The sequence below is a fragment of the Rhipicephalus sanguineus genome, chromosome 1 (assembly GCF_013339695.2).
Source record: "Rhipicephalus sanguineus isolate Rsan-2018 chromosome 1, BIME_Rsan_1.4, whole genome shotgun sequence".
Lineage (NCBI taxonomy): Eukaryota > Metazoa > Arthropoda > Arachnida > Ixodida > Ixodidae > Rhipicephalus > Rhipicephalus sanguineus.
In genome coordinates, this window is record NC_051176.1 from 237194821 (window position 1) to 237222466 (window position 27646).

Here is a 27646-nt window from a genome sequence, read left to right on the forward strand (position 1 = left end):
TGAGGTTCGCATATTGAAGGTGCCGTTGCTAACTACTTTCACAACTTTCCCCTGATAGTTACGGTGATGATGATCGAATGCGGTGGTGCGAAACAAAAGATGTCAAATTCTGCAGGGCATTCAAAATGTGCAGGCGAAGCGGCAGTAGGAGCTGTAACCATAATTAGTTAATGCATTTAGCTGGGCCAGTTGGTACTTATTGAATGCTTGAATGCTTCAATAATACTAGCGTGTTCGGTAGTATTATCGAAGCATTCAATATGTAACCGTAGGCATGCACAGGGCAAGGGCGGGGGGGGGGGGGGGGGGAGGCAAAATTTCATCGCCCCCTCCCTCCCGTTGGTAGAGTCCGAAAGACATGCTCCGCAATGGATGAAAAAAATGAAAATGAAGCGATGACGGGCTTCTCACAATGGCCTGCCTTTGGTCCCTGGCTTTCCGGGAGTAAAGATGGGAAGTAAACATTTATTTGAATGCAACAACGGGGGCCTCCGGCCGCCATTATCGTCGAAAACCTGCATGGCCATAACCCTGCTCTTTAAACAATGACGGTACAGGTACAACTGAGTAAAAAATATGGGGCAGACTTTGAGCCCACTTTAGGTGACTACCTCCCCCCTCCCCCCGTACGCACGCCTATGGCTGCAGCGGTACACAAGTGACAGAGAAACATTAGAGAGTTTTAGAATTTGGTACTTATGACTTAGATGCGTACTCAAGAGGAGCGTATTAAGCATGCGCAGTGCCAAGAGGTTGTGCACGCATAGCTTTGGGTACCGTACGTATTCCAGAACTGGCTATTTGAAAACGTTGGCGAATTTAGCGCGAATGCGTGGTGCCTGACGCCTAAATACTTGTCGCTTGGTGTATAACTAGCCAACCCTCATGTGATGTGCTTAAAGTACACGTAAAATAACCTAACGCAGAGATGTTTCTTTGAAATCCGCGCTGCGATTTTATCAGCAGTCTGGTGACCGCTAGAAGCAGTAGAGGGCGCTAGAGATAATGGTGGTTCTCTTCTCAGATAAGTTTCTCGTTCGAGGGTTAGGGTCTTTAGGTTCTTGCTTGGCAAATGCGAGACTTGCTTGTCTTTACGTGACTCACTCGCGGATAGCATATAACGTACCCACCCAGCCCACGCGTAGCTCGTTTGTCGAAATGGATCTTGTCGAGAAGGCCAAGGAAGCCGCAGCGCAGAGAGCAGTTGACAACCACATCAAGGTAAGCGGCCGCCGGGCGGCCGCACCAGGGTGGCTACGAAAACCGCGCTTTGCGGTAGTTTGTGCGAGGAGTTGCGAAGGTATTTCCTATGCATGCTTGGCATTCAACTTTCTTGTGTTGCTCAGTCGTGAACATCTGCTTGCTGCTGATTAGAAGTCACAGCACCGTCTATCTTTGCGTTTTATTTACGCTGCCGCACCAAGTCAGTTCTGTACCGGGCACGTTTTCGTGTGTGTTCATGTTGCGCGCGCACACTCCAAGTTCACTTGTTGTGACGGCGTCCTTGGTACTGATAAATGGGCAGTTAACTTTAGCTAAATAGCACATTTTTTAATAAATAAATGGCGATGATTGTGAAGCTTGGTGGCGTCCACCCTATCTTCAAACTCTTCTATGTTGTTGACTGGCAAGCAGCCAGAAGTATGACATGAGTTGACCCTCAAAGTTTTGCATTAGCTGAACGTACGACTCAGTTGCACTGCTTTGGAATCACTGTGCGCAGTTATGTGCAATTCAGTCTTTTCATGCAATGCAACAGTAATGATTAATTTACGCAATAATAATAAGACAGACGTCAACTTGGAGATGGCGTTCGCAGATACATATTACCAAAACCATACATTGCTATGAGTAGCCCTAAGGGTTCAAGAAATAAAGACTAAGGTTCCGCTTTTTCACAGACTGCACAAAGAAAAGATTGGGTAATGAAAAATTGGGTGTGAACATTCACTAAGAAAGCCCTATTGTATTGCATTGCTAGAACGTAATTAACAGTTACATAATTACCAGGTGTCTTCTGAACAAGAGGGGGAAAAAAAAGCACCGCTGTTTTCAGTTTTAAGAAATTTTGATACCTTAGTAGGCAATGCAGTTCTATGGTTCGGTTAATTGCTTCATGAAATAAACTTACTGAATTAAATGTGCTTACGGGGTTGAAGATTCCACATGACGGAAAATTGTGCCTTTATGTACTTGTAAACGATGTTACATTATTTCAATTCTTTTTCTTTCTCATTATGTTCTTCTGGTTTCTTCACATTTCTTAGCAGTCTCTGAGGCTCACTTTCGATGCGTATCGGCTACATGGCCCTTTGCTGACATTTTTTTCCTGGCTTGCATTGTGCCCTGGGAAAATATCTACATTCCATAAGATTCTGTATGCTGCAAATGACATACCTTTTGAGCATGAAAACAACCATCGTCAGCTACTCGCCCACTTTAACATTGCAGGGGTTCAGAAGACAATAGTCATATGTCCTGCATGTTTATGGAAGCTCACAGCCTCCTTTCTAGAAAACACGTATAGAAATACAACTAAGATGTGCACAAATGCCTACGTTTTCCAAGGCAGCACAACAGCTTCATTTTATTGTGCAGAGCCTGCAGCACAGCAGTCTTTAGGGTCCTACACATCCGCAGAACTATCAAGCTTTAATATGGCATGGAAGTATATTATCCAAAATCTGAAGTTGTCAAACGTAGTTATTCCAAGCAACTCCTGCAGAGCGTTGCTTGGAACTAGTAAAGTCTTATTAGGGACTTTTCATTAGTCATCAAATTTGGTTCTTTGACTCTAGGCAGTCAGTGTCTGTTCAAGCACAAAATTTACTATACGAGGAAAAAAAAACTAAACTTGAGGCAGTCACTGCTGATTTACTGCTTCAGCAGATCACTGCTTGGAAAAAGTGCAAGTGTCAAATATCGCCTTCTTAGTAAAGTCAGACAGCTGTAGAAGACCACAGAAAGGGAAGTGGCAGAACTCAAGAACATTGCCTGGCCAACACAACTGAAGTTTCAGCAGCTGCATTAATGTTGTCAACTTTTGTGCATCGTGGGAACTTCACTTCATTTGAACACCGCTGGACATTTCTAATATTATTTTTGTATTTCTAGCGCAATAAAGCTATCTTCATTGTTTTAGGAATATTCTACATAGTAAAAGATTACTGCTTGGGATGCCACTTTGCAGCCTTGAATAACCTTTGACAAGGACCTAAAAGGCCTTGAATACCGTTTAATTTTTGTTTTAATATTTGTAGATGGTAGTCAGGATAACTGTTGCCTGTAGCACGATTTCAACACCACCTGTTGAACTTGATGCAAGTTAACAAAAAATAATTACAAGGCTAGTAAATGTGGTCATCTTTTTTCACGTTTCGAGCTACCTGCGTCACGAATATGAAGTGAGGTCTGAAACTACTATGGATGTATAATTAATAAGTGGGGCACGTTTCAAAAATGCAGTGCATTTCACACTTTTCTGTGACACATTTGCTTGTCAGGACACTGAACCCTCATTTTTCATTACTTGTGCTAGGCACATAAATAATTTGATTGTCATTGTTTCAGCATTACACTTGTGTCTCTTAAAATGGGGGAAAAAGACTCTGCAATAAAAGTGCCCCTGCCTTGCGCTGTTGCACAGTTTTCTTCTGAACTACTTTTCCCTCCAGGGATAGGGTCGTACTTTTTGCTAGTGTAAGCACAAGATTAAAAAATGAATGATACATGTTTTAGTTTCTCTTGGAATGGCCCTAGTATCGCATGCTGGAATTCCAGCTGTGTGACAAAAAGAAATCGAAGTTACTTCAAGGTGCTGCTCAAATATCCCAATGCATAGTTCACTGTGTAACCAGTAGCTGTATTTATATCTTCCCAGCCTTGCGACTAATGCTGGCAATAGGAACGGTGTTGGCTGATGCAAGCCAATGAGAAAATGGTTAAAAGAATGGGAAATGATAATAACAAGTACAGAATACAACTCGGTAGTCTGCCCTGGTGGCTGTACCATGCCTAGAAATTTTTACAGAAGCAAGCATGTACGAAGATGCTCTCTGTCGTGAGTAGGTCCTTGAGTGAATGTGCAACTAAGCACTCCACATTGGGCATATGACATTTTTTTTTTTTCAGAAAAGGAGGAGCATAACAGCATTTTTGTAGGACTCATTGATGAGGCAAGACAGTTCTGAATCGCTAGAATTTTCTGATGCACATTGTTGACAATGTGCTGTTTGTGTTAATACCATGTGATCTATGTCTTGCAGAACAACTACCTTGTCGGCATTGGAAGCGGAAGCACAGTTGTTTATGCAGTTGAGCATTTAGGTACGGAAAATTCCATTTATTTGTAGCATTGCACATTTAGCATCTTCTATCCTGCAAAGGTTCACTTTATATTGTATACAAGCTAGAATTTGTAGGGCCATCTTATCTAAAAACTCTATACGGATGGGTGCTCAGTTTAATAGGTGAAATGTGGATCACGAAGTTACCAGGTTTTAATGAAATACGAGATTTAATAAAGATTTCTCTCGCCGTTTACTAGCAATGACTGTAACTTCGTGTTATAAGATCACTTCAAAAAAAAAAAAAAAAAAAAATGGCCGCGTATCTGCGTGCTTCGCTGCAAATGTCGTGTAAAGCCGATAGAAGAGGCGCTGTGTGAGATATGGACGCCATCTGGCAATACGTCGGGAAACATGAGTGCTGTGTTGCGTGCTGGTAGTCCCGGTGCAGCAGCAGGCGAAGACCGGCGGTGACCAACGCGACCGGCGGGGACGCCAGCCAGGCTGAAAACGCGGTTTGGCGCGAAGCGCTGAAGCAGAGAAACGTCCGCACTCAACGAGTACTCTCCACACACTCTTTTATTTACACGTCGCCTGGGTAAAACAGGAACGCCAGAGCGGCGCCCACAACCGGCAGCCTGAAGGCCGCCCACAACGCTGCTTTTTCATTTTTTAAATATTTTTTTTCACCTTCTTGGCCTTCTCAAAACTAGTTTTTCAACACCAACCTATGGCATTCGTACAGTGCAATACAGAACCGAAACCGAAACACAACAATGAGCTCGTGCGAAGGGCACGGAGGAAGGCAAATTTCAGCGCAGTCGCATTTTCAGCTTTGTTGAAACAGCGCTCACTAGACGACGACGAAGTAAAAGAAGGCACACGACAGGCAGCGCCTGTCCTGTGCCTTCTTTTACTTCGTCGTCGTCTAGTGAGCGCTGTTTCAACCAAGATGAACGCATACCAAGCTTCCATTATTATGCATTTTCAGCGCAGCTTAAGAAACTAGGGTCCTTAAAATTACGTATGTATGCATTTTCTATTAAAGGAACACGCCACCTAATACTTACCTAGTGATGTTGCACCTCACATATGCATGATATTTACTTTTTGATCGACAACGTTCACAAGTATGAACAGCCGTACCAGTTCAAGACGGCTGGCCCTTGGGCAAGTGGTTCAACTTTGGCCGAGTGGCTGAATCGAGGGACGTGCCGACAAACAGAAAGACAGACAGACAGAAAGACAGACCAAAATTTCTGCGTTTAAGTTCCCCAAGAAAGACTATCGTCTTTAAAAACTGGCTTTAAGGGGGATTATAGAATTTATGGGCCTATTTCATTCTTTTCCTCCTTGGATTGTCAGAAAAAATTTGTGCAGGCATGGCTTCACTGGTGACTTGATAAAACCTGCTTAATCAGGCTCGTATATAGGGATCTGCAGCTGGCCTTTTAGAAAACTTAAAATAGGGTTGGGGGGGGGGGGGTCTTCACACTAAGATTTGCCAAGAATATGAATAGATGCTCAGCGCTGACGTACAGATGACCTCTCAATCAAGTAATACATCCTTATTAGTTTCATTGCATTGTGAAACCTGTATAAAAGGCTCATAATGAAGGGACAAGAAGGCAGTGCTAGAACGAATACAAAGGACGAGATGAAGACAGGACATGCACTGTACTCACAACTGTTGTGAGTACAGCGCATGTCCTGTCTTCATCTCGTCCTTTGTATTCGTTCTAGCACTGCCCCCTTGTCCCTTCACTATAAACCCAAACCAACTCGCCCACCTATCTGTGATTCTGCTGTATAAAAAGGTTTGTGCATATTGACTTGTAGCACATTTTTTTCATTGTTAGCATCAGGACCTATGCCTTCTTTTTTTTCTGTGTCTCTTTCAAAATTTTGTAATTAGTGGGACCTGTGGTGTCTTTTTTTTTTATGTTCCTACTGCTCTGCTTGATTTTTTTTGTTGTTTTACTTTAGTGTTTGTGATATGTCACCTTATTGTTTCATGTTGCGCTGCTAAGCTAGAAGACGTGGGCTCAATTCCCAGAAATACCAGTCATGGTGGCCGTATTACTATGGGGGCGAAATTCAAGTACACCCGTGTACTTAGATTTTAGGCGTATTTTAAGTAACCCCAGGTGGTTGAAATTAAGCCAGAGTTCCCTACTACGGTGTGCCTCATAATCATATTATGGGATGGGCATGTAAAACCTCAGCAATTATTATCTTGTTGTTTCTTTTGCTCTTTATTTCCTTCTTTCCTCCCTTCAATATCTGTGCTTCTACACTCTTCTTCCTAAAGTGTAGTCAGGCATTGCGCCCTTTTCAGTGGCATTTTCCAGCCTTCTTCTTAATTTTTCTCTCTGTATATGTGTTTTCTCTGTATGTGTGTTTTTAAATTGAATGATAAAATAATAATTCTATGGTTATGCAATTTACTAGCAATATGGGTGTATGGAAAATGGTTTACAAGACATGGAAGAGTCATTTATCCATTATCGTGGGACTATTCTGAATTAGAAAGTAGAATTATTAGGTACATACTCAAATGAATATCGTTTTGTATTTTTTATTAAACTGTTTATCACAGGAAAGCTGCTCAGCCGAGCATGCTGCATAATCATATGCAGATGGTTAAAAAATTGTTTATTTTTTAGGTGCTGTGTAAAGAGTATTTTCCAGGCTTGCAAAGGTCTCAGTATAGAAGGTAGGACTCAGTACTGGGTAGAAAAATATTGCATTACTATGTATTTACACCAAATTTAGCCAAAAAAGAAAAAAGAAGAAAAGAAAGCCTCGACCTTTATGTAGTGTACCAACCTCAAATATTGCCTCCTTGACGGGAATTGAGTTGTTTTTGAGGTACATAGTTCAATTGTCTTCCTAAGTCTATGAATGCTTTTGTGCCTTGTCTGATGAGTTATCTTTTTCTCCACTAGCACGTAGGGTAAAAGAACATGGGTGGAAGATATCATGTGTGCCTACATCATTTCAAGTGAGTTATTGTCTAGAGGCAGTAAATCGTCATGAGGCTTCAGTTATTAATATTATGCTGCTGTGCATGAAGTCATTAATAGAGTTTGTGGCTGCTGTGGCTGCATTCAAAACACCCATGTATTTGGTGCACATTTTTGGCACATGTTAAAGAATTGAATTGCTTAAAATTATCCAGCACCTTTTGTTTTATGGCCCAGGTATCCATGCTGTCCAATGTCCTTACATAAAACACAGCATGATCTGTACACCTTGCTGATGGATTTTATTCATTGTGGTTTTGGTCGCGTACGAACAAGACATTATCATGCAACCCGCGACCTTCATTGCGTGAACTTATTTGGACAAGACTGCTGTGGTCATCTCGGCTGTGCTTGCTATAGCAGATTGTCCAGTGGTTTGATCTCTTACTGTGTTGATGAAACTTGTGCCAACAGCCTTATTCCATTTTTTATGTGCTGCACACATCATTCGAAAACTCCTAAACCAGGTAAAAATGCATGGCAATGCTGGCTTTCTTTCAGAGCGCTGCTTATTGAAGTGCTCTCCCATCAGACTAAAGGTTGTGAACATTTACCATAGTAGTTATAATCATTGTGTGTAACAAGTCTAGAATATGCAAAACAGGCTGGAAGTTGTGTTGCGATAATGTCAGAGTATAATAAAAAGTATATGTTCATATCTTTTTTGACTAGCATAGAAAATGCTTTCTTTGCTCCACTTTATGTCGGCCATTATGTTTAGGTTTACATCTAAAATACAATTGCAATTAGTGGGGCAGCGTGTCTTGAGCTGTTTTTTGCAGGGAAATGTCAAGTGTTACGCATGTAGTTTCATTTTAAAAAGGCTGACACCTTTTCAAACACTTCTTTCTTAACGTCAGCTTATATTGGTTCTTTGCTGCACACAAAACTATTTTGTGTTTTAGGCTAAAGAACTCATTCGGAAACATGGTCTTGTGATGACAGATCTGGAAGAAAGTCCCGAGGTGAGTACTAGACACACTTCTAGGGTGCACTTCACTCTGATAACACAGACAGTATTGCTACAGAATGAAATCTGTCATCTTTAGTTTATTTTCTCCATCTCCAAATATGTGATCGTGAGAAATAAAATACTGCCTCTTTCCTGCAAACTTGCACTCAGTTATGACTATGGAAAAGAAGTGCAGTCGTGAGAACCTAATCTCTCACTCTATTATTTTCCCATTGACTAAACGTTCACTGTCTCTAAACACTATAAAATTTCTCCCAAGTGTTGGAGCACCCGAAATAATTTAATAGTATATGTACTTGTTTCTGCAAACTGGTTTCTCTATCCAATAAGTGAATGCTTCATAATGTTATGACACGTTGGCTTGCTTTGTTCTTCCAACTGCTGCCCGCCATGGTAGCTTAGCAGCTATGGTGCTGTGCTGCTGAGCTCGAGGACGTGGTTTCAATTCCTGGTGATGGCGGCTGCATTACAATGGGGATGAAATGCAAGAACACCTGCGTACTTGGGTATAGGTCCATGTTAAAGAACCCCAGATGGTTAAAATTAATCTGGAGTCCCCTGCTATGCCATGCCTCATAATCATGTTGTGGTTTTGGCACATAAAACCCTAAAAATCATTCGAGACTTGTGGTAGTTTGTTACAACTTTGAAAATTTGTGCCACTACACATTTGCAGTCTAAAATTACAAAATGTTGTAAAATTAAGGCATAATTATCTTGGGCATTGATACTGGTAGATGTCATTGTGTCAGAAGAATCTTAGTCATTCAGTCTTCCTGGTAAGCAGATGGTTAGAAGCACCTCTAGCTCAGTAGGCTTAGTCTGAGATGCCTCAGTAGCAGGTGTCAAGTTAGGTAGTTCTATGTTAACTTACAAGGTGACTTTAAAACTTTGTTAGTGCCCCGCCACGGTGGTCTAGTGGTTATGGCCCTCGACTGCTGACCCGAAGGTCGCGGGATCGAATCCCGGCCGCGGCGGCTGCATTTTCGATGGAGGCGAAAATGTTTGAGGCCCGTGTACTTAGCTTTAGGTGCACGTTAAAGAACCCCAGGTGGTCGAAATTTCCGGAGCCCTCCACTACGGCGTCTCTCATAATCATATCGTGGTTTTGGGACGTTAAACCCCAGATATTATTATTAAACTTTGTTAGTTCATTCCTCTAATTGTTAAGTTTATACTTGCAGTCAAAAAGTTCTGATATATATATATATATATACATTGGCGTAAATCATGGGGGGGGTCAGGGTGGTCCCAACTCCCCTTGTGTTCCGGCTGGGAGGAACACCCCTTGCAAGTGTCCCCACCTTGAGATTTATATTTCGAACATCATAGTGCATTCAACTTTTTTTTTAATGGCTGTTTATTTTTTAGGGCGTAGCTGTGGTCAATACCCCTCAGCCGTGTGAGACTATTAAAATCTCAACAACCCCTCGACCAATTCAAAGAAGACTGCATAGAATGATGCAGTTACTCGAGCTGGGACCCCATGCTCGTTTTTAAAATTTTATTTCGAAGCATGGTTTTTAATTCTTATATAGATAAGACACAAGCCATACTTATAAAAACAAAATGGCCACCATGGCAAGATGTGTGTCCCCCCTTGTGATTTTTCTTGATTTACGCCACTGTGTGTGTGGTGTGTGTGTGTGTGTGTGTGTGTGTGTGTGTGTGTGTGTGTGTGTGTGTTGTGTGTGAGTGTGTGTATAATCATCACCAAAATTTAATGTCTGCTTGGTTAAGTAGTGTATGGTGGTGGGGAATGTGATAAATAGTTTATGGGGCTATTTTTCACAAATAAGTATTAAGTATGCAGATCTGTATCTATGTAAGATGAGTTGTGTACTGGCTGCATGTTTTCACATTCTGAGATAGTGCCATTCTATGCACCTTACCAGAGGTGCACATATGCTATGCCCATTCTGCACTCTTCATGGGGTGAAAATGCTACTTTATTACTCTTAGCTTTTTCCATTAGCTCTTTCCATGAGTGTTTCTTATGTTGCCGATCTTCATTCCAGTTGAATGTGGCAATAGATGGTGCTGATGAAATCGATGCTAAGCTTACTTTGATCAAAGGAGGTGGTGGATGCCTCACTCAGGAGAAGATTATTGCATCATGTGCTAAGGAGTTTGTTGTTGTCGCTGACTACAGGTGAGCATCAACTTTTGTATTTCTGTGCGACGATGTTCATTGTTGTCAAATTTCAGGGAATATAGTGAGTTTTCTTTGGTTAAGTCTTTCTGAGAAGAAATTTAGTGTGGAGCTGGCACTGGCGCATATTAAAAAGGTGAATGCTTGCTTGGCGACATTGGTTTAGTAATTTGAATAACTTTTGCTTCCTTGATAAAAGCAGTAGGCTGAGAACATGGAAACATTTAGACATTTTGGTTTATAGTTGTGTTCGTGCAAAGAACTGTGAGGTTCAGAAGACACCAGCTACAGTTAAACCTGTATATAACGAAATTGACAAATTCCTGAAAAAATTCGTTACAAACAGGTTTTCGTTGTATGCAGGGGTGCAATAGCTGCGCCAGTTATGCCAATTTGATACTGTCACGTGGTCGTGACGTCGACGAAGACAGCAGTCGGCGTTTGCAGGATGAAACTGTTTATTTGGCCGAACTTGTGGCCGGAAAATGAGAACTGGAACTACAGCAATATATGCTGTACAATGATAGCGGCGAACAGGGCGTCGTTCGTCGATCAACTGACAAGCAGTCAAGCGCGTCGGCTTTTATACAGGCGCTATCGAACTTTCCAGCGATATCGCTGGTGGCGGCGTAATCTCTAGACAAAGCTGGAACATTCGCGTGCGGGGCGCAATCTTAACAAACCGATCTACTACAATCGCGACGCTTCTAGAACACTACTTCGCCGACAGCGTCGAGCGTTGATAACCATCCCTGCCGGTCAAACCCGAATACATCAAAACAAGACAAAAAGTGGGCGTGGCATTGCCCCCCTCTGAAAAAGCATCGTCCCGATGCTTGTGAAAGAACATAGAAGAGAAAAAAAAACAAGTGCATACACAAATAAATCACAATAACAAAGGAAAAAAATAGAGTCCCCAGGCTCGCTAACGCGCAAAATACGGCTTAAGGCGCACGACATGGACGACTTCAGGTCGCGCACGGCGCCGCTGAGAGTTCGTAATGCCGTCAGGGACAACCTCATAGTCGAGTGCGCCGAGGCGTCGAAGTACCCTGTACGGTCCGAAGTATCGTCGAAGAAGCTTCTCACTAAGTCCTCGTCGGCGTATTGGCGTCCATACCCATACACGGTCACCGGGTTGGTATTCCATGTGGCGTCGTCGAAGGTTGTAGCGGGTGAGGTAGTCAGTAGCCACGACGATCCATTTATTTCCGCAAGTCGACGTTGGGAACGGCCCCAGGAGGTCCATCCCGATCTGCTGGAATGGTCGCCGAGGAGGCTCGATCAGCTGAAGGAAGCCTGCTGGTCTTGTGGGCGGTGTCTTCCGTCGCTGACAGTCTCGGCACGTCCTTACGTAGCGAGTGACGTCGGCTGCAAGGCGCGGCCAGTAGTACTTTTCCTGTACTCGTGCGAGCGTTCGGGAAAGTCCGAGGTGTCCAGCCGTCGGGTCGTCGTGCAGGGCATGCAGAATTTCTGGTCGCAGTCCCGAAGGTACAACGATAAGGTAGCTGGCTCGGGCCGGAGAGAAGTTCTTCTTTACGAGGACGTTGTTTTTCAAGAAAAATGATGCCAATCCTCGCCTGAATACTTTTGGGACAGCGATGGTCCTGCCTTCCAGGTAATCCACTAGACCCTTCAGTTCCGGGTCGGCTCGCTGTCGTTCGGCGATGTCTTCGGCACTTATGGCTCCCAAGAAGCTGTCATCATCCTGGTCGTCGGGCGGTGGCGGGTCGACGGGGGGCACGAGACAAGCAGTCGGCGTCGGAGTGTTTCCTTCCGGACTTGTACACGACAGTAATGTCAAATTCTTGAAGTCTTAAGCTCCACCGTGCGAGGCGACCTGAAGGGTCCTTCAAGTTAGCTAGCCAACACAAGGCGTGATGGTCGCTCACAACTTTGAAGGGCCTGCCGTAGAGGTAGGGGCGAAACTTTGACGTAGCCCAGATGATGGCGAGGCACTCCTTTTCTGTTGTGGAATAGTTGACCTCTGCTTTAGACAGCGACCGGCTAGCATAACTGATAACCCTTTCCAGTCCGCCCGTCCGCTGCACAAGGACGGCGCCGAGTCCTATGCTGCTTGCGTCGGTGTGAATCTCTGTATCGGCGTATTCGTCGAAATGCGCAAGTATCGGAGGCGTCTGCAGGCGTCGTTTCAGTTCATGAAATGCTTCGACTTTCGCTGTTTGCCACCTGAATTCGACGTCGGTCTTCGTGAGCTGCGTTAGTGGTTCGGCGATCCGTGAAAAGTCTTTGACAAAACGTCTGTAATAGGCGCACAAGCCGAGAAATCGGCGCACGGCCTTCTTGTCGGTGGGTAGCGGGAAAGCGGCGATGGCAGCTGTTTTCTGCGGGTCTGGGAGCACTCCAGTCTTGCTGATTATGTGACCCAAAAACAAGAGCTCCTCGTACGCGAAGCGGCACTTTTCTGGCTTCAGGGTGAGCCCGGAGTTCTTTATTGCTTGAAGTACGGATTGAAGTCGCTGGAGGTGTTCGTCGAAGTTCGAGGAATACACAACGACGTCGTCCAAGTAAACAAGGCAAGTCTGCCACTTCAAGCAGCCAGCACGGTGTCCATGACGCGCTGGAACGTCGCAGGTGCCGAGCAAAGACCGAAAGGCATGACCTTGAACTCAAAGAGGCCGTCGGGTGTTATAAAAGCGGTCTTTTCTCGGTCTCTTTCGTCTACTTCGATCTGCCAATAGCCGGTCTTGAGGTCCATCGACGAAAAGTACGTCTCGTTGTGTAGTCGATCCAGGGTGTCGTCTATCCGTGGGAGGGGGTACACGTCCTTCTTCGTGATTTTGTTCAGGCGCCGATAATCAACGCAGAAGCGTAGTGTCCCGTCCTTCTTCTTCACTAACACCACGGGTGACGCCCACGGACTCTTTGAAGGCTGGATGATGTCGTCGCGTAGCATTTCGTCGACTTGTTTCTTTATGGCCTCACGTTCTCACGTCGAAACTCTGTAGGGGCTCTGTCGGAGTGGTCGAGAATTTTGTTCTGTTATAATGCAGTGCTTAGCAAGGGGCGTTTGTCGGACCCGCGATGACGACGAGAAACAGTCCTTGTATTGCAGGAGCAGGGTTTTCAGCTGGTCTTGCTTGACCTTCGGAAGGCTCCGGTTGACGTCGAAATCTGGTTCGGGACCTCGATTCGTTGAAGCAGGTTCGGCAGCATCGAAGAGGGCGAAAGCATTGCTGGCGGCCACACATTCGTTGATGTAGGCGACCGTCGTACCAATGTTGAGGTGCCTATATTCGTGGCTGAAATTTGTCAGCACTACCTTTGCTTTACCGTCACGCAGTTTGGCTATACCTCTTGCGACGCAAATTTGACGGTTCAAGAGTAGTTGCTGATCGCCCTCGATGACGCCTTCAAGGTTCGCAGGTTTTTCGGTGCCGACGGAAATAATGACGCTGGAGCGCGGTGGAACGGTCACCTGCTCTTCTATCACGTTCAATGCATGGTTCCCTGGCATCGCGTGGGGCGGGAGCGCTTTGTCTGAGGTTAGCGTTATCGACTCAGACCTCAGGTCGATGACGGCGCCGTGGTCACTTAGGAAGTCCATTCCAAGTATCACATCCCTAGAGCAATTTTGTAGGATTACAAAGCTCGCAGGATAAGTCCGGTTATTGATGGTGACTCTCGCCGTGCAGACACCAATCGGCGTTATGAGGTGGCCTCCAGCTGTCCGGATTTCGGGTCCACTCCAAGCGGTCTTTACTTTCTTCAGCTTGGTGGCGAACAGTCCACTGAAGACAGAATAGTCGGCTCCTGTGTCGACGAGAGCTGTGATGCTGTGGCCGTCGATAAGAACGTCGAGGTCGCTAGTTCGTCGTCTCGCGTTGCAGTTAGGTCGTGGCGTGGGGTCCCGGCTGCGTCGGTGTGTTCCGCTGCTTCCATTTTGCGTCGTCGGGTCTTCTTCAGTCCGCGAGATTTCGTCGTCAGGGGTCTGTCTGGTTCGCGTCGTGTTCTGAAGGTTTCGTCGCGGCGTCGTCGTCGGCGGCGGAGGATCTTCGGTAGTTCGTCGTACAGCAACCGCACCTCCATCGGTTGCTGCCCTTAGTTTTCCGGATACGGGCTAGGCGACCGGCCCCGGTTTGGGCCAGTGTACGGTCGGCGGTGCGGTGACATGTAGCGGCCGGGCGACGGCGAGCGGGAAGGTCGTCGTTCTTGCCACTGTGTTCCGGTGAGGTAGTCGTCAATGTCGCGCGGCCGTTCGCCTGGCTGCGGGCGCGGCGCGTTGATGGCGAATCCGCGTAGTCCCATCTGTCGGTACTGGCAGCGGCGGTACGTGTGGCCGGCCTGTCCGCAGTGGTAGCAGAGCGGGCGGTTGTCGAGGGTACGCCAGACATCGGTCTTCCTCGGGGTGTTGCGCTGGCCGACAGGTGGTGGGTGGCGGCTTTTATACAGGCGCTATCGAACTTTCCAGCGATATCGCTGGTGGCGGCGTAATCTCTAGACAAAGCTGGAACATTCGCGTGCGGGGCGCAATCTTAACAAACCGATCTACTACAATCGCGACGCTTCTAGAACACTACTTCGCCGACAGTGTCGAGCGTTGATAACCGTCCCTGCCGGTCAAACCCGAATACATCAAAACAAGACAAAAAGTGGGCGTGGCAATACAATTCCTTATTTTTTGCGCCAAGCTGAGCCAAAATTGTGAAATTTGTTGAAATTGCACCACACTGTGCCAGAATGCCCGACCAACTTCAAAATTTTCTCAGTTGCACAAATTTTAGTGAGAAATGGAGGCCGCACTGGTCATCTGCACTGTGGGCATCATCCAATACAGACGCGCAAACCCTAACCCTAAAAAGTCAGTTTCACCGCAGGGAGGAAGCAATGAATGCGACAGCAACAGATTGTAATCTTATACAAAGTGAGGCTGGCAGCAAACTCTTTTGTATCCGATCTCGCGCAACTCTACAAAACGTTGGTGTGAGAGAATACGGTCGCTCCAGGGAGAGATGCTCTTTCTGCACAGTGTCTTCGCGTTGAGCGCGCAGCACATACGAGGGTATACGAGCCGCCCACTCATGGCTGCCGAGATAGTGGGCACGCTAGCGATCGCGACCGCGCCCTTAGAATCAAAGTTCAAAGTTGCTGCTCGAGCGAACCCCCCCCTCGCATCTTTTCACGTTCTCTCTAGATGGGTGGGGCAATTCCTCTCTGTTTCGACGGCAGGCCTCCCGAGCGGGGTGATGTTTTGCATGCACCCTCCGAGCGATGGAGATGGGCTGGATCGTTTGATCTCTGCTTCATCCGCGTTCGTTGCCCGCACTCGCGCGCTTTTACCCGCGGTAGAACATACTATGCGCGGGGGGATGTTATCACTTTGGTCTTTATACGGGTCATGACAGCAAAAACCCGTCGAGAGTGTCCATATTATTGCTGTCGCAGTAAAAAAGGATGGCGGTTGTAAAATTTCCTTATGCTTTTTTTTATTGCGTGCAGAACGCTTTTTAAGTCGCTTTTGTCACGGTACACCTGTGTCTTGGGGAAAATAGTACTGATAATTAGAAGGGACTAGCTGTCAGGGGCACAGCACATTTTGTTCCTTATTTACTCATACGTGCATGCGTCCTGTAATTACGAGTACTAGTATGATCGCTGATGTGTAAAAACTTATTGGCAATCATTTGGAGCTGCTGTGTATGGGGTTTCTGTGGCCTTGAGAAACAATAGACAAATATGTATGTCAGTTTTCTTTCGCCACCCCCACTTGCTCCTGCTTTATGAATCTTCTGAATTTCGAGGTTGCCAGGTTCGCAGGTCCACATTAGCATTTGCAGTGCCTGTCGAATTATTTGACAGGCCCTGCAAATGCTAATGTGGACTTAGTCATTGTTCGCACTGTGGGGTTATTCAACACACTGCTTTTATTGAAATAGCAGTGTTCATGTGCACTGTGCACGAGTTAGCTGATGCATGGTTTGTACGTTTCTTTCTTTTGTTTTCTAAAAGTAAGCTTTCTTTGTTATACTGTTCCAAATTTCGGATTTCGGGCTAAAAAAATTCAGGTTTTTTTTCGTAACCTGCTCCAAGTTTGGACTTTTGTGCTCCAAAAGCAACATTTTGCTGCTCCAAAAATTGCTTCAAATCATATTTCGGCTGTTGCACCCCTGTGTACGCAGTTTCAGCACGAAATTCGGAAAAGAAATGCACAAATTAAACAAAAGAAACTGAAGGCAGAGCTCAGCCAAAACATTTATTTAGCAGCAGAAAACTGCGTTATTTTGCTCTATTGTTTGTTCGTGAGGGAAGGTAATACTGGACGTTCGTAGGACATCAATACTACACTGCTCTGTCATTGTCTAGCCATAGTTTTCAAGACTGGCTCCGGCAACGCGACGGTGCGTTGCCGGAGCTAGTTGCAGAGGCCACGGTCTAGCAAACCCATGGCGCGGCTCAAGACGGCAAAGCGCATGACAAGTCGACCTCCGAAGATCCATCGTCGTCTCAGACACTTTCCACCAGCGCCTAATCTGACATCTCAGTAGTGATGGCGCAGTCCTCCGAAAAAAAAAAAAAAAAATCGCAAAGCTGGACGTTGTCAGGGGCTGCTCCATGCGCACACAGTGAAACCACGCATGTGCGCACGCCATTGTAAACAAAGACCAAACGACATGGATACCTCGGAATAATCGGAAAAGCGCGCTCCATATGCGGTGCGGCCCCACAAATGCGGTGCGAAGGCATGAATTCGAAGCGTAATGACACGGAGCAAGGATTTTTCGTGGCGTCACCTGGTGTCACGTTAACAAAGTGCAGTTCAGAGACTGCTGCAACAACTGAAGAGTGGTGCTGCCAATGCAAAAGCAGTTTCTTTTTAAGAAAGCCGACGCGGCGGAAACCCACGAGTGGCTGGATGAGTTTTAAAGGAAGGGGGCAAAGGGCACGCCCGCACATGCGCCCGCAGCAGCAAGAATGCCAGCTCGCAGGGTGCAGGTCCACCTGCCCACCTTGCACACATCCGCGTGCAAATGAGCGCTCGCTCTCCCCTCGCAGGTGCCGGCATTTCGCACTCCGCCGTCGGCGGGGCAACCACAGAAGATGCATGCAGCTCCTGCTCGTGCAAAATGGCAAAATTCGGGGCAAAATCCATAGGTTGTTGGCAGCGAAAATTCGTTATATCAAGAGTGTCTCTCGCTGCAACTTTGTTACATCGAGGTCACAAATACATGTGCTTCTATGGAATAACGGTGGGGAATAGAAAAGCTTCGTAATATATCGAGGAATTCGTATTATGGAGGTTCGTTATAGGCAGGTTTAACTGTAGTTACTGCAAAGGACCATTACGGCGAGGATGCTAGAAATGCAAAACAATGCAAGTAGGGGTGGAAACAAATCCGGAGTCTCCTACTATGGTGTGCCGCATAATCATATTGTGGTTTTGGTATATAAAACCTCGCATTATTTCATATACATTCTTTCATCATGTCCTTTTTTTAATCTTTTATACTGTCATGTTCCATGAATGGGATGCAGTCGCCGGGCGGATTTCAGGAACTGACATATCTGTCCCCCGAAACACCCCAAGAAAGCACAGACAATTAAGAGTAGGTCTTTTGGGGCACCAATGAAAGCTGGTTGTGGTCCAAAGACCGAGTTAGAGCCCAGAGTTGACGGAACACAAGAAATGCATTCTTCAGGCAGTTTCCGTACACATGTGCACTTGGCCAGTTATATTGTAGTAAATATAGGATGGGTTTTAGCCAGGGGCGTAGCCAGAAATTTTTTTCGGGGGGGGGGTTCAACCATACTTTATGTATGTTCGTGCGTGCGTTTGTATGTGTGCGTGCCTATATACGCAAGCAAAACTGAAAAATTTCGGGGGGGGGGGTTGAACCCCCCAACCCCCCCCCCCCCCCCCTTGGCTACGCCCCTGGTTTTAGCAAATCTCGGGACAATGACCGACAAGTGCTTAAAGCACAAGCACCTGTATTGGTGAAGGTTCAAGAGCTCTAAATCTCCTTTCATATCCACCAGTGCTTGTTCAGGCAGCGGCAGCGAGAAGAGCCATGTAAACAGTCTGACTGCAAAAGGAAGGATTCCCAGGCCAAGTGCTACAGTCAACAAGTGTAAACAAGAATTGATTCAAGATTGGGCCGTGGACTGCTGATTGGGAACAAGCGCTTGTGAATATGAAAGGACATTTAGAGTTATTGAACATCCTCTTTTGCACGTGCTTGTACTTTTAGCGCTAGTCTATTATTGTTAAACCATCCGAGAACTATTGTGAAGTAACCAGCCAAGTGTGCATGTATAATAAATGCTTGTAGCCGCCTTAATTAAAAATATACATATTTTGTGTTCTGTCCACTCTGGGCTCTGACCGGGGTGAACCGGCGTTCGCTGGTGCACACCTACTCTTAAGTGCCCGTACCTACTCTTAAAGGGGTCATGAAGCACCCCTTGGGCTTGTTGAAAAAACACATCCTGCGGAAAGCTGACACGGCTATGAACTGCTCAGCCAAATATTGCAGTCGTGCGCGCCGCGTAAAGGCTGCAAGCGGAGCGCGAAGTTACTGTTTTCTCAGGCGCCCTCTTTTCAAACAGAGGCTGGTTAGAGATACGTCGTGTATCTGCATCTCTGCGTCGCAAAAGACACAGCATCCTCATTGGCTGATAGCCGACATAAATCGAGAGCGGCGTTCAGATCAGATGCGCTTCTTGCTACGGGGTGCCGCCACTTGTCGGCGCTGCACTCCTCATTCTGCTGACCTTACACAGTAGCCACACTCGCGCACGCGAATCACAGCGGGAGAGCGATCGCGTATGACGACGTGCGCTGATGTAACTTCTTTCCCCCGTGCCATCCCTCCCCGTGTAGCTTCCAGTGCGCTCGTTGAGACGAGAAAAGAGAGAAAGTGCTGAGAGCGTGTGCCAAACTCCTGTAACTCCGCTCGTTCTTGAGGGATCCGAGAAATTTTTGCGCCAATCGATTCTGGAGGCAGTAAACTCCGATACTGAGGTCATTAGATCATTACTTGGAAAAGTAGTTCATGACCCCTTTAACACTTTCATGAGTGCAAAAAAATTGATTGTTTTTGGGTAGTCCAGAAAATATTCTTTTTTCTGACACAGAAATTGATTGATGCTAAAGTGTAAGGTATTAAATGATAGATGAAGAATTGGTCTTTCCAACAGTATTAATTTCAAAACAAACAGATTTATTTCGAATATTAGCAAAAAATTATCTAAAACAAAGACAAATGCAACAAAAAGAAAACATTCATAAGAACATCAATGCTACTTTGCACAGTGTAAACATAAAAAAAATCGAAATATACGTTTTGAACACGAAACCTTTATAGAAGAATACTTAAATATAAGCTCTGTAAGTACAAAAGTTATTTACATACATACAAAAATATATGCACTGGTGCCTATCATGCCACCGCACAAATCAGTTTCTCGATATGGTGAAACAAAGGCTGGCTTACTGTGCGTTGGCTTTACAAAAATACGCATCCACGCATACTTATTTGTGTGGTTGCACGTCTCTCTGACGACTTCTACGGTGAAAAACAACACGAAGAAGCCTCTGCACGGCACTCCAGAGCGCTAGGTAAAGGTCCACTCCGCGCCGTCTTCGCGGAGATAACTCTGCTCTTTCTGCTGCCGGTACCAAATGCTCCCGTCCGAACAAAGTTGACACCTTGCAGATAAGAGCTGTGACCTTTAGTATGCACCGGATACGTTTACATCAATGCACAGCAGCAATAAAACGGCCCAAGAATAAAGCGAAACTTGCTGGCGGATACCTGCTGATGTCCCGGGGCGGTTTGACGCACTATTGCCGTCTGTACTGAAGTGTGACGAATCGAAGTCGTCTTCCATGTTTATGTTGCTACCATCACCCTGAGATTGATGCTCAGATTCATTCGAATCCATGAAAATTCGCTGTTTTAGTAAAGCACCCGCGAGCGACGTCGACGCCATAACCGAAGCCACATGCGCTCACCTCCCAGACTGCGAAGGAGCTTTAACAATCCCCCTGCAGCGGAAAAAAAGAAACTCAAAAGCGAGACTGATAAAATACTGCCTCTTTTGCCCTTTAAATGGCGTTAGCTGTCCAGAAGCGCTCGGAGAGTGCCAAATTTGAACTTGAAATCATCGTTAACATAAGAACGATGCAGATAGGCATGGTCACGAAAGTGTTATGTGCCCGTGGTGGCTGCAGGGCTCCAGTAGGAACTACGTATTTTGAGCAGCCAGATGTGGCTGCACGCATCCTATCTTGACAGGATCAACAGACTGCTCATACCTTTGTACGTGCTGTGTTCTCACCACTCAGTTTGTGTTTAAGGGATAGACACCATGAACGTCTCTTCGCTTGTTCAGCTGCCACGTTACCTTACACCAGCATTTTGTTGAGTTACGCCAGGTTAGATGCTAAAGGAGTTCTTTGCTAGCGCTACTTCGTACAGCATTCCAATTTGTTGCTATTTCATTCATTGCTTCACCTTTGTGGCGAAACTGTGTCTAGTATTGTTTTTTTTAATCAAGTTTGCATGACACGCTGCTGAAATAGTACTACTCCTACTTGGAAGTCAGTAAGCAGAACACATTTGGCATCTGATATGCATAGTTTGTTTTCTGCATGTCTTCTCTTGCAACACGGAAATGCTGCATTTTTTCCCGGAAGTTGATGCCAGGAGCAGATACTTTGATATTTCTTGTCATTGCATATTCCTTGAACCCTCCAACCACTGAATTTTCTCATGAACAATTCTTTTTAGGCAATTTTTCCAAAATCCAAATACGTGAAATGTGTAAACATGTTAAGCCAAATATTATTGCACCACATGCAGCAGAAAATTCATGAAAGAGAAATTGTTATGCTTCCCAGGGCAGCCCCATCTCTCCGAGTTAGAGACCAATTGGGATGCACCCATTATGCATAGGGATATCGCAAAACATTTCTACCTTGGACGCTGCATTTTTACTCCCCCACACCCCAAACTTAACAGGCCGTAGGCGCTAACCCTACGCTTACTACAAACGCACACGTGCCCAAACCCCGCCAAACTCCACATTTTCTGTCCCAACACGTACCACAGTGACACGTGCCCCTCGTGTGGGTACACGCCGACACTCACACACATGCTGTGGGAGTGTAGAAATGCTTATCCTGATTCTACCTCAGACAAGTGGTAGAGGTCCCCCAGAAGCTCACTTCTCACCGGCCAGCAATGGGCCGTCCAGCAGGCCCATGAAGCGGTCGCCAGGTATTCGCCGTCTGCCCCTATGTGGGAGACGCCCGCTACACACTAAGTGCGTCCTGCAGGACATAGTTTTTTTCAGTCCCATCCATTAGTAGTATTAAACTACAGAAGGAAATTCGTACAGGTTTCTGAGATAAAATTCTTCTTAGTCTGGGCAAATTCAGCAAATGGTTGGCAAATTCAGATTGCTTATTTTGAAGCAATGTCAATTATCTCAGTACGATAGAGACGGGTGGATTGTAAATTTGAGGTTCAAAGCGAATAGTGATTTCGTGGAATAATTTTGAATCGAATAGTTCAAATAATATATATTACATATTATAAAGAAAAATGAGCATTCCGGTCAGGACCCACTTAACTTGCACAATATTTTTAAGAATAGGAACTAGGCATATGTGAATGTCGCTTTTTTGGTTCGAAGTGAAGTTGAAGCAAATTCTAGTAGTAGCAAGATTTGAGCAGTAGTATGGTGCAAGTTATAAAAAGTAAAATAAGTTACGTTACAAATTTGCTATACTTAGCGCATATAAACCCTCATAACATGCTTTCAAAGTTAAAAAAATGAATAATTAATCGAGGTGAAGGTAATAGTACCTTTAACCTTGAAATGTGGCTTCGCAGCACTGTGGATTTCCCCTGGATAGTTGGTTTCACGGCATAGCAGCCCCACGCTGCAGTGAAACCCTTTTCAGGGGCATTACATGCGGTCAAATATATGTCTATTCGTTCGTTTCGAATACTTCAAAATTTCAAATAATTTAAACTCGTGTCAAAGTGAATTCGATTACTGTAATATGTGTGCATATTTGAAGCACTTGAATGTACGATGTGATGTTTGCTAAGGCATCAAAGGAGTGGTGACAGAAAATTTGTTAACCTCTGTCTTTTGCTCTTAATTAGTGGCTACTGACTCGTTAATAGCGGCAACAAAACTCATTTGCCCCAGCGCGAGAGGAATGTTTAATTATATGCTGGTATGTTACGACCGGAGGCAGTTTCGATTTTGAAGAGCACTCGATGGCCCCGTGATGTAGTCGGCCTACTCGTAAACACATACTGTCAGATGGCCGCGAGATCCAGTGATGTCACTGGCCAGCTTCTGCCATGTTGTCAGCGCTGCTGTTTCGTCTGCTGTGTGGAGCGTTGCGAGTGCTTGTTTCCTCAATCGTCAAACAATGTTGCTTATCTAGTGCGGCAGTGGACGAAAGAGCTGGGAGGAGTGTAAAAATCAGTCAGAAAAAGCTCGATTCACTTCGCGAATCTCGCCGGTGGTTGCGATTTCGTTCTTGTGGTCGTCCAACTGAGGCGACGTTTTCCGTAAAGCTTGGAGCAGCCGCAGCATTAGACGTGCTGAAACATTTTCACTCTATTCATTTGTAAAGTAGCCGGTTGAGAAGTGACGAAGGAAGCAGTGAAATCACAACATTAGCACTCTGTAACAGTGTTAATGTGTAACATGCAAGTGACGTGACGTACGCTTTACTGACTCGTATTTAGATTAGGCAACGCAGCATTCTCAAGGCATAGCAATCCCACGTACGCACGTCAGAACGCCGAAGCAGTAATTTGTCCACTACGCAATACGATCCCGGCAGTAGAGAGCTTTAGTTTGTCTGTAGACTTCCTAACGTTTGTGGATACCTGGTTACCGGGGCTGTTGACGGCTGTAGCAGTAGCAGCAGCCGCGGAGCCGGTAGCGACATCTTGTGGCGTTTTGTCCAACTACAATAATTTTGTTTTTCTGTTTTCTCCGTAGTGTTGCTGTTTTTGTTGCAAAAAAAGCAATAATAATGCTGTGAGTTGCTAATTATCTCACTGCTAATGCTTTACACAGAGTCAGTAAGCGGGTAAATCGCTGCAATGTTATTTTGTAGGTCTCTGGTTATGCTATGCATTGTCAGGTGTCGCCACCAGCGTTGTCAGTCTCGTACATGCCTCCAGTAACCCGGCCAGAACTCGTGACGTACGTTGTTTACACAAAGGCCCTGCTCGATGACATCATCGCTTTTTGCTTCTATTTCCGATTCGGCGCTTTCACGAACTTTAAAACTCAATTAAAATACTTTTTAGGCTGTATTTGTGACTGACATTGTACAGATGGCACCTATATGCACCCATTATTATGAGGCAACAGTCAAATTGTGTCCGAATTTTCGTGTCACCACTCCTTTAAGCTTGCAGGGCACGGCAGGTGGTAAGTGCGTGTAAGAGTTCGCATGTGCTGGCAAGCATATGTGTGGGCTGTGAAATAATAAGGTGTAGTTGTGAGCACTGTCATAGCAGACTCGGTACTATGTAAGTGACTGACACTAAGTATCTGAAAAAGCAACTTTATTATATTGAGATTTAACTGTAGTACCGTTTAGTGAATACTTATGTCCTTATCAAAGAGATCCCACTGTAGTAATTAATTAGTACTTCGCAAGTTGCGTCATGCTATAGTGATCACATTTCGCTTACCGGGTAAGTGTTGCTGGCATATGTCATTGCGCAATTTTTCACAAACTTTGCTTTGCTGTGCAAGAGTTGCGTGATGAACCACATGCGCTCTGCTATTTCATGCAGAAAAGACTCCTCTACGCTTGGTGAAAACTGGAAGAAAGGCATTCCTGTCGAGGTGATACCAATGTCTTATGTCCCTGTGCAGAGGAAGATAGAAAAGCTGCTGGGACATAAGGCAGAATTGCGGCAGGCAGCTAAGAAATGTGTAAGTAAATGCTGGAACATAGGTGAAAAATAGATAGTACAGTTAAACTTCATTGTAATGAGCCCTTATATACCACTATTAAATGTCTATGCAACTTGCTTCAAAGAAGACCAAGTTACTGTTGCTTGAAACTGGTGGCTGTCTTGTTTTTCTTTTTGTAATATGCTGCTCCTATTATCTGAAAGATACACATGTGGTAGAGGGGTTTTGATATGACATATATGACTTTTTCTTTTCTTTTTTCTTTTTTTGACAATGAAGCTGTTAGCCTGAAGTTGGTAAGTATTCTTGTGATGTTTGCCTCACATCAAAATTGTCATTATTAGACACCGGCACCTTCAAATGAAAGAATAAAGAAGTGACAGCGGCCTCCTCTCAGAGACAGAGAAAACAGCAGCTGGCAAAGTGGATGTATGAGTTGACATCACTGTGCTCCTAATAATAGTAAGAACTACTCGCCTCCCCCCCCTCAACTACCCGCGTGCCTCAGGCCTGGGTATGCGGGTAAGTACCACCAGTTATAGAAACAACCCTTAACTGTCAGTGTGGCATTAACTTTTTGGTGCTGTTAACTTTTACGTGATAAGAGGCGATTGTATAACAGCACATTCCATTCTGTTCTTTCAGTGATGATTTTTGCCACCATTACCAATGCTTATCTATATAGGCATCATACCGAAGTCTTGATCATTGGTCGGCCATCTTCTGCAGCTCAAAATGGGGAAGATCTTCTGTGGCATAGTGTAGTGACGCCTGCCACTCTTGGGGTTGGGGGATGCCATTAACTTTTATGTAACAAGTGATAGCACAGCAGTGAGTTCCATTCCATATGCTCCATGGTGTTTTCTTCATGCAAAGGCAGCATTTCAGTGCAAAATTCCTCCAGCAAAAGGTGATTCTTTCACAGCCGATGTTCACACTTTCATTTGTCATAGAGGGGCAAGGTGGGTGTATGTAATATGTGAAGATTTTGTTTAGTTAAAACTGTGGCACAAGGTTACTTCGCTAAATCATATAAAAGAAAACCCATGATTTTCAATGGAGCTAAGATTAGGAAACGAATATAGCTTGTTACATTGTGAATTTGCTAAATTGAGGTTTCTTGAATCGAGGTTTGTCTGTACTGATGGGATATTGTAGTGCAGTGAGAGCATTAGAATAGCAGAGCTGAGCTAGTTGGTATGTACATTCATACCATTGTTAGTCTGTGTTTGTGGTGTCTTGACTTCTCTCTTGTGTCTGTCTTTACATGCCCTGTCTTTTAACATGAAGCGAGAGCAATTTGTATTGCACAGCACAGGAGTGATTTCGTCTAGATACGTTTACACGCTGAAACCGCATGCAAAGTTGCACCTAAAAATTGCCTGGTATCCTGCTTTCAACCCCAATTGCATTGTTAGCACTTTGCACTCCGACAGCCCACAAGTTAGGATATCTCAATAAGACCTTTTTGCAGGCTAGTTGGTTCATATCATTGAACGGGTAGCATACTGCGTAAGCACGAAGGATGGAAGAAGAAAGACTTTTTTGCATACGTGTGGCTGTTTTTCCTTGGGGCACTTGCGCAAAAGTGTTCACAGAGGCTTGGAGGTTTGCACACACAGGCTGTGCATGTGTTGTGTATGCCTGTATATTGGCTTGTTGTTCTGAAGAAACAAACAGTTGGAAGTCAGATCTTTCCTGTCTCTTCCTTCTTCCATCCTTCGTGCTTGTGCAGTACGATACCAGTTCAAGCATCTCAATATGTACGAAATTGCAACATTGTATGAACATTGGCTGCATCTTATTTCAAAACATTCTTAGTGACCCTCCTATGTGATTAGCACTCTAGCCTTAGCTCCTTCTGCAAAAAGATATAAGCATGCATCATACATACTGTCAGGCAAGTAATGTGTGCAAGTAGTTCTTTGTGTTGCATAACTACACTGAATTTGCAATGTTCATCACATTGCTATGTTAACTAGGCTATTGTCAAAATTGGTGATTTGTATTTTTTAAAATGTGTATCATATTTTTAGCTATTCTCAGCCGTTTTGGTACGACCAATCCATTATATAGTCTCAAGAGATAAAAGATCCTTGAACACAGGGTGTTGCTGGAGCCAACATTTCTACAAGCGGTCTTGTCTTCAAGGAAGCAGGCAAGGAGACAAGACTGCTTGTTGAAACGTTGGCTCCAGCAACACCCCGTGCTCAAGAACTTTTCATCTCTTCAAGCCTCCATCTTTCCCTGAATATAGCCTCAAGTGCCGCACATCGCAACACCAGATACCATCAACGGTTTCAGTGGTCTGCTTAACTGCGAGTGGCACCATGCATGCATGCACATCTGTGTGCGAGCGATGTCACTGTAGCGTAAAACATGCACTGGATAAACATAAACAAAAATGCTAAAAATGTTCCGACGACTGGCTTTAAACTCTGGGATTGTAGCACAGGAGCCTGATGCTTTAACCTGGGGGTTCTCAAACTTTGTGGCATTGAGGGACAAGAACAGGTTTTCCAGAGTGCTGTGGAACCCCTCCTCTCTGTCCACCTTTAACATACAGAGGATATGGAAAGGGCTAGTGCGATGACACTTCTAAGTTCGCTTAACCAAGTGCCGCGGCATTTGTGTGTTATCTTCAGTCTCGAAGGCCATTGCTCTTCCTGACAAACAAGCGATAACACATAACATGCACAAGCACTCATCATGTGTTTTGATTACAAAAGTGATGTAGTGTGATAGCAAACCAGCGTGTACTGTTTAACCTCAGTGTAGTGAAATCGGTAAAATCACTAATTTACTTCATTTTATTGAAACTTTACTGTATTTAAATTCAGCCTTTTATGCATGGTATAGTGGCTGAAACATTTTTTTAGCACAAGGTTTTAAAAACAATGTCTCAATCGGGCGGTAAAAAAAATTCCATTAACATAGTCACTTTTCTCCAACCCGAGAGCCAGCGACCACATTTTTGGTGTGATGCCGCACTGACGAAGTCATGTCCACAGAAGCCACACTGCATATGGAAAGTCAAAAGAAAGGCAGGCTGAACACAAGGGTAATTGGTTCGAACAAAGCTGTCGCACCAATTTTGCTACTTTGGCTCGCCATCACAGCTTTGGGTGTTGCCTGAAGAGGTGCGGCACTGGATGCTATGTTCACCACACAGCTTGCTGTTCACAAAGATGGCCTTTTGCTCTGCTACTACTTCTCACTCGTGAACGAAGCTTAAGCCTGATGAATGCACAACATTGAAACCTGACGAATGCCACAAAAACAA

General features: G+C 44.9%; 1 protein-coding gene across 1 annotated transcript in view; it reads left to right on the forward strand.

Moving 5' to 3' along the window:
• Window positions 1-976: 976 nt before the first annotated feature.
• The window catches only part of LOC119375179 (ribose-5-phosphate isomerase), a 38917-nt gene continuing 12247 nt past the window's right edge, over window positions 977-27646 (forward strand). Inside the window, exons 1-6 of the mRNA XM_037645372.2 lie at window positions 977-1221; window positions 4266-4326; window positions 7235-7290; window positions 8218-8277; window positions 10304-10437; window positions 24240-24381. Of these exons, the coding sequence (XP_037501300.1) occupies window positions 1006-1221; window positions 4266-4326; window positions 7235-7290; window positions 8218-8277; window positions 10304-10437; window positions 24240-24381 (669 nt within the window). The 5' untranslated portion in view covers window positions 977-1005. The remainder of the gene's footprint in view (window positions 1222-4265; window positions 4327-7234; window positions 7291-8217; window positions 8278-10303; window positions 10438-24239; window positions 24382-27646) is intronic.